This window comes from Syzygium oleosum, unplaced genomic scaffold (assembly GCF_021117445.2).
Source record: "Syzygium oleosum isolate NSW1041296 unplaced genomic scaffold, Sole_v2.1 Sole_v2.01, whole genome shotgun sequence".
NCBI lineage: Eukaryota > Viridiplantae > Streptophyta > Magnoliopsida > Myrtales > Myrtaceae > Syzygium > Syzygium oleosum.
In genome coordinates this window covers 27,267,118-27,287,587 of record NW_026607485.1, presented here as the reverse complement: position 1 = coordinate 27,287,587, position 20,470 = coordinate 27,267,118, and the positions used below count along the sequence as shown (strand labels likewise).

Here is a 20,470-nt window from a genome sequence, read left to right as displayed (position 1 = left end):
AGTCTTTCCGGTCAATTTTGACCGGAATTTGCCAACGTGGACGCCTGCCGGTCACCGGCGTCGACGTGACGCCGACGTGGACAACTTTAATAATATTTTAATATTTTTTGAATTTTTATTTTTTTCCACTTTTTTTTTCCCACTTTTTTCAGCCCCTCCTCCCTGGCCGGCGAGCTCGACCTCGCCGGCCACTGGCGAGGGCGGCGGCCTCGCCCGGCGAGGGCGAGCCTCGCTTTGGTCGGGTGAGGCTCGACCTCGCCAGATCCGGCGAGGTCGGGCCTCGCCGCGGCCTCCGGCGAGGGCTCGAGCCTCGCCATGGTCGGGCGAGGCCCGACCTCACCGGATCTGGCGAGGTCGCTGGGCGAGGCTCGACCTCGCCAGATCCGGCCGAGGTTGCCGGGCCTCGCCATGGTCGGGCGAGGTCGAGCCTCGCCCGACCAAGGCGAGGCTAGCCCTCGCCAGACCGGCGAGGTCGAGCTCGCCGGCCAGAGGAAGGAGGGGGGACCCAAAACAAAAAGTGGAAAAAAAAAAGAAAAAAAGGAAAAAAAAATAAAAATTCAAAAAATATTAAAATATTATTAAAGTTGTCCACATCGGCGCCGGTGACCGGCCGCCGGCCGGCAGGCGTCCACGTCGGCAAATTCCTGTCAAAATTGATCGGAATGACTAAATTGGCACAAAAATAAAAGGTTTAGGACTAAATTAGCACCAATTTAAAAGGTTTAAGACTTAATTGGCACTAAAAAAAGGTTTAGGACTAAATTGGCACCAATGCAAAAGGTTTAGGACTGAATTGGCACCAAAAAAAGGTTTAGGACTAAATTTGCACTAATGCAAAAGGTTTAAGACTTGTTTGGCACTTTTCCCGACAAATTCATCTGCAAACGTTGTAAGGTTACAAGGATTGCACTAGCGCAGTCCAACCCGAGTGGAAAGGCCGAACTAATAGTCCTTGGCATTAATTTTTGTTGTCCTTAACATATTTATCATTCTTACCCCAATTAGTAATTTTTCCATGTCATGACTCACGAAGTAACAACCACTATAACCATTGTTCACAACTTTTACACAAGCGCAGTAACTTCTCTAACTGAGGTACTAACCACCGGCCTTTAGTCAGTGATTTCGATGTGAGGCATGATTGACTTCTATTAGAAGACTGGAAAAGGCAACTTGTGCTCTTTAAAGCGATGTTTTGTCTGTGATTCTTTACTGGTCGGGCAAGCGATCGCGAAACGGTAACAAGAGAGAGGTACTCATTCAATTCGACAAGAGGACAAGCTTTTCAGATGGAGATCTCATTTCTGCTGTTCATGGGTGGTGTAGAGCCCACAAGTCCCAATGTAAAGTCTTGCCCGAACTCCCGCAATTAGATGGAACAAAGTTAAAGTTAAATGACAACATTAAAAAAGCAACTACTTATGACATTCAAAAATGTGTCATCTTAAAGTTGAACACTACATTCACGATTTACGGTTGGCCAATTCACCCAACAGATTGGCCGGTTGATTTCTCTCCCGCAAGATGTTGCAAATCACATCAAAGTTTCTTATTTGAAATGACTATAGTTCCTAAAAAATTTGCTTAGATTTCGTTGTTCACCAAATATCGTGTTCGTCGGTGTCAATCACGTCATGCAGAAATTCTCCTCGTCGATCCAAATATGTTAGTCATCATGTATGTTATACCGTTTCTTAGTCACAAGGTCCTATAATGATGCAAAGCCTCTAACTTATGATGTTGAATTTCGCCTTGATTAAATTTTGATTCTTAGATTTTGGCAGCCACTTGTTTAGGTTATTCAGATGGTCCTTGCTGCATGCATGTAAACAAGAAATAAAAATATAATATATCATATTACGAAATTATCGTCAAGGAAAATGAAATGGCCCTATTTTCACATCTTAAATGACTATAGACATGCCTTCACATTTGAACGGATTCAATTACCGTCAACTTTAGAGGCGAAAATTCATATCTCCATTATGTAATAGGTGAAAATAAAATAATGTCGTATCCCCCTTCAATTCTCATTCTTTTATTACATTTACAATTAAAAAAACGCATAATATTTTCACCCGAACCCTCTTCTCCTTCCCATCAACTATGGTATTATTAACCTCTTCATGACAAACCATGCCACAAAAGTCAAGACTTACGCAATCATTGTAATCCTTCCAATCAATCAATTCCTCCAAAAAAATCAATCGTCAAGTGGCATGGTGGAACCGATGCAATGAAGGATAATAATAGTGAATTTGAGATGTCTTTCTTTGGACGCGAGTTGAGCTAAAAACATGTTGAGAACATGTCATATCCAGTGGAGATCCATATCCTAATGACGCCTCTTGAAATAAGAAGGGAACATATCCAAATCTTGTTTTGAACATCTTGAAAGAAACCCATCTCGATATAAACATTTTTGGACAGAAATTATCTCTCACTTAAAAGTAAATTTAAGTATACAACTAAGGAAAGTTATTCACGTGGATCCACTGGTTTGAATAGCTAAATCAAGGGCGATCGAGTCAGTTCAAATTACGGGGTGTGTGTCTCCATCAACCCTACCTTAGAAAAGTACCGTAAAAGAAAGTAACTAGAGAGTCTACGACGATGCCGGTCCGTTACCACCTCTGTCACGAGAATACTCACTTCCATCGTCATACGTTTGACCAAGAACTTTTGAAACTTCTCCAATGGACCCTTACATTACGTACGATCCAAATGTTGATTGGTTCATTAGGGTTTTCTCCGATTTTTGGTTTGCTAGACGGATTCTACTTTGTCAGAACCCCGTGATTTCCTGCAATATCCAATGAAATCCAAGCTATATTCTGCTCAATACCGAAGCACAGCATGGCTTTCTGAGGAAGAACAAGCAGAAAAGAAAGCAAATAAAAATCGATTTCTTCATATTTACTCTATCTATATTCTTGCCCTCATAAAAAAAATGACAGATGGGAATTAGTTTCCACATCAATTTCGGACAGATGGTGACCTTAACACCCTTTAATCTTATCCCTTTATTCTGGTGATAAGGCCTAGATGGACGGTGAGAAAGAAGAATGAACTATGTTCATTCGTTTTTCTCTCCTTGTTTGATTTTCCACGGTTTCTATCTATTAAAAGAATCCGACCCCAAGGCAGAGGAGACTTCGGAACAGCAAAAAAAAAGTGATTATTTTCATATACTGAAAAAGACACTGCTTTGTTTGCTCAATTTGATTTTCATTTGAGCCTCAATCTCACATGCATTTACGTCTCATTTCAGGTCTTTTTAAGGAGTCCAGGGTTTGCTCCTCACACTCAGGAACGAAGGTTAGTAGGGTGGCAATCGTTAAGTTTGCTAGTTTTACTTTCCCCACACTCCTCACCTAAAACACCAATCTCGCTTTAGCCTCCCATCAGCCCAAAAAAGAGAGAAGGAAAGAATACAAAAAAAGCCAAAAACCCTGCTTAACAACCACCTTAATGGCCCCGGAAGTGCCCGTCGATGTGTTCACCGGTGCCGGGAAGGCATGTTTGGTTGATGGAGGGTATTCGAGAAGGGGGTACGTGACTTTTTTGGCAGGGAGCGGCGATTATGTGAAAGGGGTGGTGGGATTGGCGAAAGGGTTGCGCAAGGTGAAGAGCGCATATCCGCTAGTGGTGGCGGTGCTGCCAGATGTGCCGGAGGAGCACCGTGATATATTGAGGTCTCAAGGGTGTATCATCCACGAGATAGAGCCGATCTACCCTCCCGAGAACCATGTCCAGTTTGCCATGGCTTACTATGTGATCAACTACTCCAAGCTTCGTATATGGAATGTGAGTACAACGAAACTCACAAGTTATAATTGTAGTAGTGAAATGATCTCACATAGGGAAAAAATAAAGTCAAATAAAAGCATTCTCAACTTGGACTTTGCCTAGTGACTAGAATTGCTCACTTTGCCGTCTTTAACATGCTAAACCAAAAACTGAATTTCGGAGTCAATTCATGAGTTTCATGTGATTTGATTTTTACAGTTTTGAATTAGGCAGCTTCTATTCACAAATGAGTAGATGATCTAAATAGAACGATCATATTAAGATAAAACTCTTATATATGGTTATCAAGTATAGCTTTGCAAATTTGAGGATGCAAGATGTAATCAAGGTGGAATTTGACCCTTTTGTAAGAATCCTTTAGATAAGTTCCATATGAGTAGCGAAGGGTAAGTTCTATAAATTAAGTGATGCGACTGATTGGAAGCAAGTATCTAGACAAGTAGTTCGTACTCAATACCTAATTACGGTCGTAAATCTATGTTAGTATATCTAGCACTTTTCATTTAATTTTCTTGACTGAGGTGGTTGGATCATGGAAAATAAATCGTTTTTCTCGTCGAAAATCCCCTCCCTTAGGCTATAGGAGCGAGGGGTTGGCCTGAAATAGGATAGGATCGGAATCATATCTATTGTCCAAGGTTGTCTCACTGCATGTATGGCGGACGTGCATGCAACCTTTCACGCATGCAGGACGACCTTGCGGTCAAAACCTTACATCCCACGAAACGTTGACGCACTGTGCGATCGAATTCAGTGATTTTGATTCGAATCATCCGCATACTGCAGTTCTTAGACTACAGCAAGATGGTGTACCTGGACGCAGACATTCAAGTGTACGAAAACATCGACCATCTGCTCGACACGGAAGACGGCTACTTCTACGCCGTCATGGACTGCTTCTGCGAGAAGACGTGGAGCCACTCTCCACAGTACTCAGTCGGGTACTGCCAGCAGTGCCCCGAGAAGGTCGGGTGGCCCGCTGAGATGGGCTCGCTGCCCGCCTTGTACTTCAACGCCGGCATGTTCGTGTTTGAGCCGAGCCGCTCAACCTACGAGAGCCTTCTCCACACTCTCAGGATCACCCCTCCCACGCCCTTTGCTGAGCAGGTGATTAACTCGAATCGATAATTTGATCAGCATATGACTTGAGGGCACTGAAAGAACTAGAGATAAGCTTACTTTGAATGTTTGTCACCCTTCAATTTGGCAACGAATACTCTCTCTTTCCTCACTTTCTTTTTCCACAATTCTTCATGTACATGGCAGGACTTCTTGAACATGTACTTCCAGAAAACTTACAAGCCCATCCCTATGGCGTACAACTTGGTTCTGGCCATGTTATGGCGCCACCCGGAGAATGTGGGCGAGCTCGAAAAGGTCAAGGTGGTTCACTACTGTGCCGCCGTAAGTGATTCTTCCAATTGGTTTCATCTTTCAACTCCTCGACGATCTTCGGAAATTTCAGATTTTGATTGTACAATAGCATCCGAGTGATAATTCTTTTTCTTTTCTTTTTTCAATGACAACAGGGCTCAAAGCCGTGGAGGTACACGGGCAAGGAAACTAACATGGACAGAAAGGACATCAAGATGCTGGTGTCCAAATGGTGGGATATCTACAACGACGCATCGTTGGACTTGAGGGCAGGAGAAACCGTCGTTCAAGCCGAAGATCAGACGGTATCGAGGTCATCCATCATGGCTTCTATGCCCGACCCCGCTATCTCCTATGTTCCCGCACCCACTGCCGCGTGAAGCTAGAGAGGTCCTTTGAAGAGTGTTTAAATTAGTTAGTATTCAATCGTCCAAGCCGAAGATCAGACAGTAACGAGGGCATCTATCATGGCTTCTATGCCTGACCCCGCTATTTCCTTTATGTTCCTGCAGCCTCTGCCGGTTGAAGCTAAGAGAAGTCTTTTGAAGAGTGTTTAAATTAGTTGGTATTCAATCCTTTCCCCCCTCTTCCAGCTTTGACCCCGTAACTAGTTTTCTATGGCATCTTGGCCTTTCCTTGTTATCTAAAAAGTTATGATGAATACGTAGTGCTTATATAGACATGGTCTAGTTTATATATGGGACTCTGTTGCAGAAGGATTGATCCTAACATACATTTGCGTTTCCGAAAATTTCTCAACTTGCTACCGTGAGAATCAAGCAAAGATAACCTTCCCGGCGTGAATCGACTAACCACAAATTATCAGTATTACGTGGCAAATTCACAACCAACTGCCTATTTATGCATCCTTTTCAGCGATAACCTAACACTGAAAAAGTATCTATCGACATCGACTAAGTCTGGACAAGTATTTCACCTTCATTGCTTTGGTTTGTAGTTTGCTATAATCACGTGGAAGGAGGAGCTCAAGACACTGCAAGCTGTGGTAGAACCTGCACCATCATGTGATTATCTAGTGTAGACAGGACCTGTTTTAGACTGTAGCACCTGGAGAGAATATTTGAATGGTCCCTCTATGATTAGAATTTATAGGCTCATATCTTCTCTACTTCCAGCCTCTGTTTTGGGGTGAACCGGTATGGCAGTTTGTTACCGGTTATTACAGTGGGAAAAAGCAAATCTTCTCCTTCAATAGTCTACCTAAAATTTCAGACTATATAGGAAGCTCTATAAAATTTCAAAAGCATAACAACTTTCGTTGTCCAGCTGCTTCAGCTGACACAAGGTCATATTTAACTAATGAGCAAGTGTTTGCCTCTAAATGGATTGGCACATATGCATCATAGCCCCTGTGGTCATCATCAAGAGGTAAAACCCAGCTAGGAGTCTACCGATCTGGGCCACATTCTATGGAGTGTGATATACTTGGTATTATTACATATCTAAAGAGTCATAGGAGTCCTCACCTTCTTCACATTCATCTTCGAAGTCCATTCCCTGAAGAATATCATCTTCGAAAAGAAAAGGAACAGCCTCTTTGCATCTCTCAGGTTTCCTGTCATTCAGCTCTATAACTGCATTAATCTTGTCCATGACACATTCTTCAACTACCTCCGCTCCAACTCCGGTCTGCAAACCAAGAAGAGAGAGACATTCTCCTTGGAATTCCATGTCATTGGAGGACAAAATAAGACCAGCAAGTGTTCTTGCAAGATCAGGGGCATGACTTTGTATCTGCAGATACAACACCAAAAAAATGGTGCTCAGCACGACTTCAGTCTTCCTTGTGACAATGCTTAATTGTTCATCACGAATACATACATAGGCAGATGGAATTTTTAAATTGGCCATGTGATGAATAATATTGATTAGATTGGCCAAGTGGTGAATTATATTGAAAGTATTCAACTTTTGAATATTTCTAAAATATATGAAACTAAACTTGTGAATGTACTGAATCTTGCATCTGTCCATTAGCTGACTATATGAGCATTAGTTGTTGGACCTAGGAAGAATATTTTCTTTCGAAACCATGATGCTTCAACGAATTCAACCATCTCATGCATCTAGAGTGGGCACGTGCATTCGCCACATAGAGAGAGAGAGAGAGAGAGAGAGAGAGAGAGAGAGAGAGAGAGAGAGATTTACCTTCAGGGCTCGATCACTTAGAAGAATTCCCGAATGTTTCTCCTTCATGTCATCCAATGCTAGTTTAGCTGCTTTCTTCAAAAGAGATCTTTCAGACAAGACCTTTTGCTTCGAAGGAGGGAAGTCAACCTTACCAATAAGTCAAGGACTGTGACAAAGTATATGATGTAGCAACTTATGGTTTACTATAGAAATAAATTACTTAATAGAATCGGATATTCTGCTTGATAGCAATGGAAGATAACATCAACATGAGCATGTGGTGGCAGGTTTTCCCATTCTAGAGAGGCACCACCTCCTTGATCCATGATGTTGCCGAGTGTCAAACCATAACTTTTCCAATCAATGCTCTTCAATGCATTAAGAGATGACTTGGAAATCGGGGAAGGTGAGAAATCCTTGAAATACAAAACCTGGAAGAAAAAGGCACACTTTATACTGGAAATCAGGTTCGACAATAGTGAGACAAAAATGAAGCATGACAGACGTTTTTAACCACAGTCGCTCTGTGATGGTTCATTGTGAATAAATAAACCATGACTAATGCTCTTGTCTAGTAACAATCCAAATGTAGTTTATTAGGAAAGCAAGCATCCCTTAGTGTCGAGCTTACACAGCCATGCATTAATATTTCTGGTTCAGAACATAACTACGGAAAAATATACAGAGGTTCTATACTTAAAGTGTGTGGACAATGACAACAATCAATTGATTTCTCTCACTAAGCCATCAGAAAATCTCAGCTGATAATGTCAACATCAACAATGTGCAACTAATAGTTCTAGGTATTAGCTTAGAATCAGTTAATACATTCTTGACCACAGTCACATGCAAAGAACAGAAAATTTGTCATATGGCATACTAAACTAAAGATGCGGTGCCGGTACCATTTCCATGCATCACTCTAAAGTTGCACACTAATTCTAGCTTAGATTAGGGAATTTAAGGAAGCCAGTTTGATTATTTAGTGTGCAAGCCCGAGGAATGACAAAAGTAGCAGGGAATATCACAATGAAATGTTTCTGCACAAGAATCCTGAATTAAATCATAGCCTTCTCTGAGAATGTGCATGAAAGAAGAATAGCAAAATGGTCTTCTGCCAAAAACTGTTGGATTGATGATTAATACATTAGAAGAAAATGCTTCTAGAAAAACCTCTGTCTGGCGACCACATTCCCTCGAACAAGGACTTGTTTCATCAGAAAACTCGCTTATGATGATTACTGCATCTACCGTTAATCCCAGATTTTGTCTTCCAGAAAATTTTGAGCTGCATATAGTTCCCATTCCAGTCCTCAAATGCTCCCTTGAAGATGTAGACAAACATTGAAAAAATTTCAAAAGATGCTGAAACCTCTTGTTTATGACTTAAACAGTTGGATACGGCTGCTAACTGGATTCAACTATTGTTACTCAGGCAGTGGAATAAGCTGTCGAGATTCTTCAAAAACAGTAAATGCCATTGATAAAAAGAACATGCATCCTCTACTTAGTTCCATCTACTACTCCACTGGATGCAATAGAAGGGCAGCATATAACCTTTCAAATTCATGTGGAAAGAGCACCAAGCAAAATGCTTTTAAGTGAGCTGTCAAGTGAAAATTTCATTAACAGTGGCATTCATTGACACAGCAGTCTAGAGAAACACGTTGAATGAACTAATAATTTATTTCCTCCAAATATATTGGTCAAATGACCACATGATAGCGCAAAGTTATGCCACTCATAGATGTCTTATCACAGGCCTGTAATACAGCAATGCACTACAGACCCAAATCCAGTGCTACCTTGCATAAGAGAACATGCAAGACATGACAGCAGATGATTTCCACTATTATTTGCAATTCAGCATTAACATCAATTTTTATAGCTGGAAAACTTCGATAGGTAAAGTAGCTATTTTTCCCTAGCCAGCCAAGCCATCAAAGCTAGCTACTGGAAACAACAGGAATCTGCATCATCTTTGCATGTAACTTACATGGCATTCAATGATAAACCAAGGTCGTTACTAAGATTGTTGCAGCGCTTTAAAATATAATCCTCAAAGCCATACTTCAAACGTTCTACATTTGAAGCTGAAAAGGGTGAAGGCATGCTTTTACTTGGCAGGAAAGCATCTCCATAGCATGATTTATAAACATTCTCATGTTGGACCACCAGTTCAAACGCAATATTCTGCATAAGGATACCAGGACCGTAAGACCTAATGCTAAATATTGTAAACAACCCAGTATAGATATGCCATCACAAAGTGAGGAATGTACAAATTATCATTAGAAACATAAGATGATACTTCTCCTAGGACTTATTATTTCTTTAGAGTGGTCACTGCCTGTATGAAATAAGTTGTATGAAATAAGGTGTGCAAGCTACTCTGCTTTCAAACCCTGAAATTATCACAAATAACTAAAGAAGAATTGATCAAACTTCTTTTGATCAGTTTTGCAAATTAAAAAGAGAAGCAAAAACAATATTTACGGAAAAATTAAAGAACTAGATACTTAAGAAATAGAGTATTTGGACTAACTGGGATGTTCAAAATCAGCATCTGCAAAAAACCAAGATAAAAATGATTAGACAGAGAGGATATTTAATTAACCAACTTTGAAAGGAAGAGGCGCAGAAGGAATGTATGTGACAGAATGAAGTAACAGTAGCTTACCTTGCACAAAGATACAAATATTCTTAGTAATATCTTTTCATTACAGGATAGCTAATGACAAAAGACTTGGCAAGAGTAGTGCCAAGAAGCTGGTGAGTAACTTTGTTGTTCAGACATCACAAAAGCATGAGTGGATCAATAAGATCCATTGATATATAGATCCGATAAGGTGAACTCTGATCCTCTTGTGTTTTTAACACATGTATTTGTGGTTATATGATACTTTCCTATAACAGCATCTCTAGTTATTTAGCCTTAGGTTTCAAAGAATCTGAATAATATGCAAATCTTTATTTCACAAGATGACTGAATCCTACTATACCTTCAAGACACGTAATATTTTTTTATAGACAAATTGGATGATCCACAAGTAAAAGAACTAGAACTTCTATGGAGCACAATACACCTTCTCGACGAATTGCTTGATCTCACCCGGAAGAACTTCAAATTTCTCAGAGACAGATAGACACACTTCAGTCCCACTGAGAAAGAAATACCAAAAAAAGTCTCAGCATTATAACTTTAATGGGTAAGAACGCTAGATGTAGTATAATACTACAAGTGCGTATACTATTGCATGCCTGAATCTCATGCCATTTTTAGCGATTGAATGGAGCCGAGTTAGCCAACCATTCGAGCTACCTTCTTTTAGATTCAAGTTATAATAATTTACCTCCTCATCAGAAGCACCTGCAGCATACTCAACCATAAGTAAAAACACCGATACTTCATAGTGATGGCCTTCCATTTTACAATGGTTAAGTAAATAACATAGAAAAGGAATGACATTTCAATGGAAGAATGGCACATCATCTTCTAGGTCTTTTTTTTTTTTTTGATGAGAGGGATTTCAATTGTTAACGTATAAAAAGTTGACCAGGCAATGCATCCTCAACTACAAACCATTGTAAAAGAATGAAAAGAACTGAAACCAATACATAAAATGACATCTAGGTCTTCTTTTCATAAATTTCATGTGCAGTATTATTTAAGTCAACCTCATTTGAGTGTACATAACTTCTGCAAATCCATACTTCTCATACAGGGGAAAGCACAATTTTCGAGAGTTCCATCGAGACAGGAAATTACCAGTGGTTCGCACAGAAAGCGTTCCATCTGCATTGTTCAAAGACGGCTCGTAACTAACATAGTGCACATTGTTAAAATCCTCGAATTCAAACAGCATTCATTTAAGGAAGAGAGGGGGCTTGCTCATATCTTCAGTAGAGAGCAGAGCAAGCCGGATGGTGTCATTTCTTCCAATCTGGCACATAAACCCGAAACATCGCCACACTCCTTACCCCACTTTTCGGCGAAAATCACTTCATCTGTGACTCTCAAGTCCTGAAACTCTTCCAAGCAGCTAGCAGCGCCCGTGTCCGAAACTGATTCCAAATAAGGCCAAACAGAGAATCGCGTCACGTCTCTTCGCAATCATTAAACCATTTTATCTACTCGAAACTGTCGAAAATGACACTTCCATTTTCACACATTGCACAGCTACATCCAGGCTCAAACAACGCGCCACAACACTGCGTATGTATCCAGGGTCTCATTCCAGTCACATCCTAGGGCCAGAAACATCTCACCGCCCGGTGAGCTTTCGAGCACGCCGCCGATCGAATTCCGGGGAAAAACAGACCCCCGGAAAAAAAAAAAAACCGAAACGGCGAAGCGCGGGAACAAAAGGAGGCAGCGACGTACCGGAGATTCGGACGACGGGAGAGCCGGCGAGAGCGACGGAGACGCGGCACAGGTCATCGGAGGCGCGGCACCTCCGGAAAGCGAACGAAATCAGCTGCGGCGGAGGGAAAAAGGAGGAGAGGAAACGCGAGTCAGAGGAGGCGAACGCGGAGGGACCAAAAGGCGAAGGCCGGAGGAGAGGAATGGCAGGTCCTTCGCCGGCGACCGCCGGAGAGAACCGGCGGGAGGGAACTAACCCGGCGGCAGAGGTCGGGAATCGTACGGACGGAGCCCATCGCCGGAGCCGGAGAGACTGCAGCTCCTCCTACGCGCGGAGAGGAGAAAAGAGCGCCTAAACAACGGAACGTGCTAATTTTTGCGTTTATTATTATTATTCTTCATTTAAATAAAAAATAAAATCATTTAGCTTGTTTTTTTTTTAATTTACTTGGAAGGTTTCTAATTAGACGCAATATTTGGTGACGTTTAATTATAAATATTTATTCATCACCGTTTACATTTAAACAACGTGTATCATGTCTAGCTATTAGTAATGCTCTTCCTTATTTTATTGCTCCATGATAATCTTCGCTCGTAAACTATTAACATTCTTGATATGTTATTATCTTCACTTAATTGCCAGTAATAAAAGTAATGACCTAATTCAATGGGGTTTCAATTGTGTGACATATTAGGATCTAGATGAAATTTTTTTTCCTAAAAACCAAGTAAAAATAATATAAAAAAAAAAGGAACAAGCCCTCGTCAATGGCTGTCATCTCTGCTATTAGGAAGAGCCAGCGGAGGTCACCTAGGCCTTGCCAAAGCTCGACGAAAGCCTGCTCGCCTGAATCTAGGGGAGGGCAAGACCCTTGCTTCAGCATCGAGGGCTGCCGAGGGTAGCTGGCCATTGGCCAGGCTCTGGTGACTTTTGTCAGCTCTTCCCGGCGGTGGCAGCCATTGGCAAGGGCCTATGACATGAGTTAATGTGTTTTTTCGTTTGCAGTTTGTATTTTTTTAACTTTTAGCTTTTTTTATTTTTTTAATCTTATTTAGTTTTTATTTTTTTTATCTTTTGAATATTTTTTCGACGAGGCGCTTGGTGAGCATTACATCGTCACCACGCGTCTTAAAAAAGTAATAAAATAAGACACGTCGGCAGTTTCCATTAGCCTAGTTAGTGAGAGTTAACGAAAAGATTTGATTGAATCAATTTGATAAGTTTTAAGACTTGATTGTACTTTTTAAAAATTGTAGGACTTAATTGCACTTTCGTGATAAGTTTTAGAATTTCTAGTACACTTATCCCTAAATTGTTTTAGGAAATTTTCTTGAAGTAGTATGCTTCCTAAACTATAAGATGATTCATTCAAATATGGTTTAGCAGATTGACACATGCCGCCATAGATAAGATTTTGCTTGTGTATCATTTGGAACACCATCGATAAAAATGATAATGTCTCATTTATTTTGGTATCACTCGACAAAGAACGAGTACTAAAAGAAGTAGGAAAAGAAAAATTACCTAGACCCAAATCCACTTAGTCGGGTCTATTTCAGTGGTCGGTCATGTGAACTCCATGTGACACTATATGATCAACGTCTAAGATAAATCCGATCGTGTGACCGGATCAGGGTAAAATTTCACCCAAAATGAAGATGTGTCTGTGGAGCAACGACATGTTATGGGGGGGATTGTGGGTTTTATAACCTTAGTTAAAATGGAGTGCCGAGCTTTCGATTCCTGCAATCCGACAATAGTCTGCGTTTGGTGGGGTTTCGAACATGCCTTCCAATCATAGAAGCATTTTCAGAGGAAGTTGTCTACTCAACAAGATTCATGCTAACCAACTGCATACATGATATATTTTCTTCGAATAGTTTCAGCGGTGTCGATGGCCAGAGCGCCGTGGAGAAACAGCGTTGTCGGAAAGATTTAAGTAGAGATGATGTAGTCTGAGCAAAGACAGCATTTAATACAGAGAATCGATTCTTGTCGACAGATACAAAACTAATCTCCTCAGCATCATTGCCCAGATAGCACCCTTCTATCTCTTCGCTTCATCAATCTCCTCCGCAAGGCCCATCGCTCTTTGATATCACCCGTTTCCTCGAGTTGCTTATCGTGCATTTTGTCAGACGACTCATGGTCATTACCCGATTTCGCGGGATTAAGGCCATCTCTGATTCTTGCGGTTTCAGCAAGCAAATCAGTTATCAGCATCTCAGTGGTCCTGGCAGTGATTCCCCTCAGATACCAAGATATGGGCGGAGGAGGGACTAGAGATGGTTGGATCAGCTGGTCCAAGCTCACTCTTGATCCGATCCTTCCTTTTCCTCCAGTACATGATTGATAGTCTTCCCATGTCTTAGGCTTGAAGGGGTAGCAGATTTTCTCGTCGACAAAATAAGGTTCTACTCTCCAGCATCCTTCAAATCTTTTCATGAACCCTGTTTTTACTTGCTTGAACTTCATCTGAAAAGAGTTGCATAGTTTACCCAAGATTATCGTAGGATTAACACAAATACCATATTTCTCCTAGTTAGAGGGAATGGAGAGGCCCGGGAATTCTGCTAATGGCAATCCGGATAAAGAAAAGGTACGTATAATCTGCAACAAGAGCAACGTCTTACCGAGTGATCTGCTCTATTTTGATCCACCAAAACATGTACTGAAATGGTCCCTGACCACCAAAGGAACTTCCACAGGGCCGCTTGCTCCAATTCAACAACTTGTCTTAAACCTTCATTGACCAAAACCGTTCTGGATATGACTTCCTAAGAGAAAATCAAATTTCAAAATTCTCCTAACAAGTTCTCCTCTTTAAATACAAGATTGCCAAAATGAACAAGAATGAGTTGCGAGGGGGAAAAGAAATTGCAGTGGATTAATCAGAAAACAATTATTTGATGCTTTATGAATTACTAGCTGAAGTATAGAAGAAATGGTGGAAAAGGAAGATACCTTAATATTCTTGAAAACCCTCTTATTATCAGGATCAATCACAATGTTATACACAGCATCTGGAGGCAACCCCACATGGACTTTTACGTTGAGGTTGCAAAGAGATCCTTTTGGCACGCTCACCTGCCAAGACTAACATTAGACTCCAAATCTTCAAGTCATATGATGAGCAAGGCCCTTAAAAAGTAACAAGTCACCAACAAAAGCATCTAACTTCTATGTAATAAAACCAAGTTACCAGATTGCCGCTTTTCTAGGTTTTGGTTCCACTAGAGCACCAGGACAGCAAGCCGAGAATGCCAATTACAATCTATGCATGTCATACTACATGTCGTTGTTCTAATTTTACAAGCCCCAACTGGAAATTTACATGGACTAGCATAAACAGTCGGGACTTATCTTTATTTTAAGTAATTAAGATTATTTCACATGTCATGTATTCACCTTTATATACACTCCCCTGATGTCAACGAGAATCAGTTAGGCGAGCTCCAAGTAACAAGGAAAGAGGCATAAACAGTGGCATTCTATTGAAGCCATACAAAGTAAGAGAAACACACGACAAAAAGCTCGAATTATGTCAAAAGATAACAGCGACAAACTTATTTGTTTTCTCAAATTTTATTTACTAAGTCACATACAGAAACAGGACTTATATCAAAGTTCTAATTCAGGCCGGTTCATTCTGTTATATTGTAGAGATCTTTGGCATGCTCGAGCGAAACAATCCAAGTGTTTGCTTGTGACTAAACACATCCATCGATCATATTTCTCGACAAGTCCCTCACCTTTATTTCTGGAGCTTGATCCACCCATACGGGATTTTCATTCCATGCTTGCAGTTGCTTCTCCAGATTGACCTCAAAATCAGTCAAGGATTCTCTCGAGTTCCTCAAAGAAGAGCTTCCGGATTTCGGTCTTTCAATTTCCCTTCTAAACATTTTAAGTGGTGACTATTGCAGGAAAAGAAAGATAAAGTTACATGAATTTTGCATTGACATTGATAACTCCGTAAGTGTCATGACTCATCAAGATAAATTGAATTACCTTGAAGCCATTCCCAAGCTTCTGAGGAAGCTGCCCGAAGAATCTAGAAATCGCAGGATCAAGAACCTTTAGCCCGCTACGTCTTCCGCTGTCAGGGGAAGCCGTGTTACTCGTCTCTTTATCTGTCTCGCCCATTAGAACCTGGACAATTCACACGCCGAATTTCATTATTCTAAACAAATGCCCATTGCTTGCACAGATAAACATGATACGCACCCATAGAATTTTCCTCTACTACATACTATATGATCCAACCACCCTTTCTTTTGTAAGTACGAATCAATCAAACCTTCCTAAAAAGATCCTAACAGTAACCAGTCACTTCCCGCAGCAACGTTCCACTGATTTCGCACAGCTAAATACGGTGGATTCGTCGATGACCCATCAACTGCCCTCATCAGATAACGATGAGCTGACCGCAGAACACGATAAAAATGAAGCAACCAACAGGACCACAATGGACAGTGGCATGCCAAGAACATCACGAGATTTTGCATAGTGATTTAGCCCAGTTCGTAAAGTCAAGGGCGAGCAACCGAAATCCAAACAAAACCCACAACTGGGTGCGATGCCGTGTGAGCAATTTGTTCCTCTCAAATGGGCAGAATTCAAGATGCAGAAATAAGCAAGGAATGCAAGAGAAAGAGACAGAGAAAGAGAGATCTACGGCACCTGAGAGCGAATTTCTACGGAGTATCTTCACTCGCGAGCGGACGGGTTCATCTTCCAGAAGGCAGATCTCAGTCGACAAGCCATCCCAAAGCGCAGGAGAGAGTTTGAAGCAGTCATCTTTCTCTCCTTTCCTTGCAAAGGGGTCTGGTCTGGTCTGGATGGGCGAACCGCACGTGATTCGGTCGGAAGCACTGTTCTTTGAGAAGTCCACGAGCCCTGGTCGGAAGCTCTGGACACTGGGCTTTTTCCTTTTTTTTCCGGCCCATCACGGGTGAAAAATCAACATTCGTTCTCGTTTTTCTTTTCGTTTTCTATTTTGTTGTTTCGTTTCTTAGCTCGATGTCCCAGTTCCGGCGACTAGCTAGAGGTTGAAGACGAAGAGAGGAAAAAAAAAAAGAAAGGGAAAGAAAGAAATAAAAAGAAATTCATAAAAATATTAAAACATTATTAAAAATTATCTACGTCAGCGCCAGCCGCACCACGTGGAACAGCCGGCATCCATGTCAGCGCCGACCGGCCAAAATTGGCCAGAATGATTAAATCGGCACAAAAGCAAAAGATTTAAGACTCAATTGGCCAAAAAAAAGTTTAAAACTGATTTAATACAATTGCAATAGGTTTGTGACTGTTTTAATGATTTTCCCGCAACATTGTTACCAGCAATGTAAATAATATTGGAAATAAAGGATTTTTAGAATGTAAAGAACAAGAAGCGTTGTGTGGTTAATTGAGCAAATCTTCAAAATGAGTACAATGTGAATTTATATATAGTCCACGATCGACAGTTATTTACAAATAGCTACTAAGGATTTACGCACACCCAATTATCCAGCAACACTTATCTAATAAGCAATTACACATCCCTAAGTTATCGGCTCCACTAACTGGCAAAAAATATTCATGTCAACATGCTATCAAATCTCCATTCCATTTATGGGCACTCATTTGTCTTTTCCAACGGTTAAGAGAATTGACTGAATATTGACAATGGGTTTTGATACCTAAATTTTGACTAACCTATCTCATCATCAACGGCATCAGAAAATTAAGGATCAATCTTGACCCTAAACAAAATTATCATTTAAATTTGCATAGCATCTAGATTCTAGGTTGCATTTTAATGCTAACTTTTGTTACGGGGAGCCAAAGGTGAACTCGGTGAGTAGCCTGGAGAAAAATTCACGATTTAAGTGGATAAAAAGGTTGGAATTTGACATTCCAACATTTTTGGAGCTCAAAGCCGAAAATCATGATAAAAAAAGGAGAGAAAGTCAGGATTTGACCTGAAAAGTAAGGCGAGCTAAATCAAATTTCCAACATTATGGGAGCTCGAAACTAGCTCGTTGAGCTCAGGAACTTGCTTTCCAATAATGTGGGAATCCTACGGTCCCAAAAGTTAACCCAAGTGGTGATTCTAAGATGGATACCCTAAAATCACGGCCACATCCTCTAGGGTCACGACCAAATGTGCATCTCACATGACCCATACTCACATGCTTTGTACAAGCCAAGACCACATGCAGTCCACATGGCCATTCGACCATCTCCATGGACCCTCGCACGCTCAATGATGCACATAGCAAGAGAGGTCATGTGCCACGAACACATGCCTCAAGTCATGTGACGCGCACATGTTGCCCTCACATACAAATCACATTGCCTTTTTGCAGAAGTTATCGCCGACCGTCGCATGTCCATCCAAGTCCCACCATTGCCTTTTGTTGCCAATTTCTCTCGATCCACACACACCATTGGATCAAATTGCAATCTTATTCCTCTGATTTGGCCGACCACCATATCCAATCCCCACCGTTCATCCTAAACTAATCTTGATCTCAACCGTTCATCCGATATCACACGAATTAAAGATAATTGGAAGATTTCCTCCATTTTTTTTTTATCAAATTCTCTGTTCCAAGTTTGAGTCGGCCTTCGGAGGCTATAAATAGGCCCCTCCATCAGTCATTCAGAATAGACAACATTCTCATTCAGAGCTCTCCAAGAAGCTTTGAAATTTTCTTCGCAGTGAAGCTCTCTCTCTTCTTGGTTTGTGTGCCCGCGGCCTCCCGGTGATCCTCCCAGCTTCGACGACCACCGCCCTCCTCCAACAGCTCAGCCGCATCCTAGGGAGTCCTCCAACGTCCAGCAACTCGCCAGCTTAGCTCCGGGGCCGCCGCACCTCCCTCGGTGCCCTATCACACTCCGCGGCTACTCCGGCAACCCAAGTTGTTCCGACCCCACCATCAGCCCTCTGCCGTGTCCTACCATTCCCCAGTTTCGTCCCCAGCCATTTCCCAGCAACTGTCTTTCATTGGTGAAACTTGTCCATCCCTGCTGCCTCCATTTTGCTCACCAGCATTCCACCAGTGCTGCTACCACCCCTCCTCACCGTGACGCTCCCTTGCTGTCCTTAGTCCTAATCAAGGTAAGATTACTAATTGTATGAATAATGGGTTAGATATAATTTTGTGTTATGATTTGTCACATAACCTATAGTTGTTGAACCTTAGGTTATTTTGATTTCCTTTGATATATACATTGCAACAAACATGACATAAGTTGGGGCATTCAACCTTTGAGTCAAAAGGTCGAACCCTCAATTAAGATATAATATGGTGATTTACATCTAGGATTAATCAAGAATATTATCTTTGCATCACAATGTTGAAGTTTAGTAATCTTCACGTATCTTTAATAAATTTGATGATTGTTGAGTGATATTGCATTATTTTCATGAGTCTTGCTGCATATATAATTCTTGAAGTTATCAACTGATATTGCAATTCCATTAGATAGTTTGCGCTTTTGTTAGATTTTGCACTATTAGTAAATATTCATGCATGCTGCACATTTTATATTGCATTCATCTATTCATGTTTTAAAAACTTAGGGGTTTCCATATGTTTGATACATTAGAAATCATGTAGAAACTTAGGATATACATGTTAGTCCATCCATGATTAGGATTAAGTACATGTTTATGTGTTAGTCAATCTTTGTCATAATATAAATCTAGAATGATTTCCTATTGATTTTTTGGAAAAATCCAAAAAAAATGTTTTATCAATGTTTATGTAGATTGCTTTCAATTATATGATTAATTCATACTAAATTATATAATGCTCATATTACAAACTGCATGTCGTTAAGTGAATTGCATGTCACGACCATGGTTGCCATATCTCGAGCGCGCAGGCATGGCTACTCGAGCTTTGATATGTTGTCGTCATCGTCACTTGAGCTCAAGCTTGAGAAACCCGTGGCTGCTGGAGCTTCGAGCTTGCAGCCATGGCTGCTAGATCTAGAGTCTTGGTGGTCGTGGACGCCCGATCTAGAGTCTTACAGCCCTTAGAGATGCAAAGCTCAAGTTTAAACTAGTAACCGTGGTCACCATATCTTTAGCTCGCGGTAGCCATTGCAGCTTTAGTTTCAAGCTCCTGGCCACGGATGCTCGAGCTCGAGACTGGTCGCAGACAATGGCGAGTGATGTCGTTGGTGTTGGTGGGCTAAGATTCTATTTGTTCTCAATTTTCCTATTTAGCCTATTGTTTTATTTGATTTTTTTATAATATTTTACTCATTTAATCCTCATGGCCTTTTCTGTCGCCAACTTATCTTTTCCGTTGCCAACTTAGCTTTTTGATGATCCTTGTCAGGGGTGATCGGTTCACGGTCCGGTCTAGTCCCACTTAAGAACCGGGAAACGGATCAGGAGGACCGGTTGGTCCCGAAACTAGACTACTAACCGGTCTTGTCCGATTCCCGAGCGGAATGATACAAGATCAAACACTAAAAGGAATGATTATTGAACTCCATTCTTTTAACGACGTGTGTTTAAATGTCATTCAGGAATATCATCGAACATGTAATGGGCGACTTGGCCATAGATCTCAGATGTCAATGTACAACAACCAAACATTTCATATTATAACGACCAGCAGCATTACAATCTCAGATCATTAAAAAGGCTTTAGACGTAGTCAATTTTCAAGTAAACGCCACCATAGCTCTCGGCCTCCATTTTGAAAGTAAAAGAGTAGAGACAACACACGAAGTGTCAATCAGTTGGATCGGAGCGGCAAAAAGGA

General features: G+C 41.1%; 3 protein-coding genes across 3 annotated transcripts; 1 reads left to right on the top strand and 2 right to left on the bottom strand.

Moving 5' to 3' along the window:
- The first annotated feature begins 3,283 nt into the window (after positions 1 to 3,283).
- Positions 3,284 to 5,882, top strand: LOC115686276 (galactinol synthase 1-like). The gene is made up of 4 exons (XM_030611501.2): positions 3,284 to 3,807; positions 4,597 to 4,917; positions 5,077 to 5,214; positions 5,340 to 5,882. The coding sequence occupies exons 1-4, from the start codon at positions 3,472 to 3,474 to the stop codon at positions 5,562 to 5,564; spliced, it is 1,020 nt and encodes a 339-aa protein (XP_030467361.1). The 5' UTR covers positions 3,284 to 3,471; the 3' UTR covers positions 5,565 to 5,882.
- A 444-nt stretch (positions 5,883 to 6,326) lies between these two features.
- On the bottom strand, positions 6,327 to 12,071 carry LOC115686274 (type 2 DNA topoisomerase 6 subunit B-like). The gene is made up of 12 exons (XM_056314802.1): positions 11,956 to 12,071; positions 11,720 to 11,813; positions 11,317 to 11,400; positions 11,105 to 11,131; positions 10,597 to 10,705; positions 10,422 to 10,497; positions 9,881 to 9,901; positions 9,332 to 9,528; positions 8,509 to 8,659; positions 7,566 to 7,766; positions 7,354 to 7,476; positions 6,327 to 6,939 (listed from the first exon to the last, which is right to left on the bottom strand). The coding sequence occupies exons 1-12, from the start codon at positions 11,992 to 11,994 to the stop codon at positions 6,640 to 6,642; spliced, it is 1,422 nt and encodes a 473-aa protein (XP_056170777.1). The 5' UTR covers positions 11,995 to 12,071; the 3' UTR covers positions 6,327 to 6,639.
- A 1,550-nt stretch (positions 12,072 to 13,621) lies between these two features.
- LOC115686277 (uncharacterized) lies at positions 13,622 to 16,555 on the bottom strand. Its single transcript, XM_030611504.2, has 6 exons — positions 16,383 to 16,555; positions 15,711 to 15,851; positions 15,452 to 15,616; positions 14,664 to 14,786; positions 14,333 to 14,476; positions 13,622 to 14,174 (listed from the first exon to the last, which is right to left on the bottom strand). Exons 2-6 carry the CDS (start codon positions 15,843 to 15,845, stop codon positions 13,725 to 13,727), a joined length of 1,017 nt encoding a protein of 338 aa, XP_030467364.1. The 5' UTR covers positions 15,846 to 15,851; positions 16,383 to 16,555; the 3' UTR covers positions 13,622 to 13,724.
- Between the last annotated feature and the right edge of the window lie 3,915 nt (positions 16,556 to 20,470).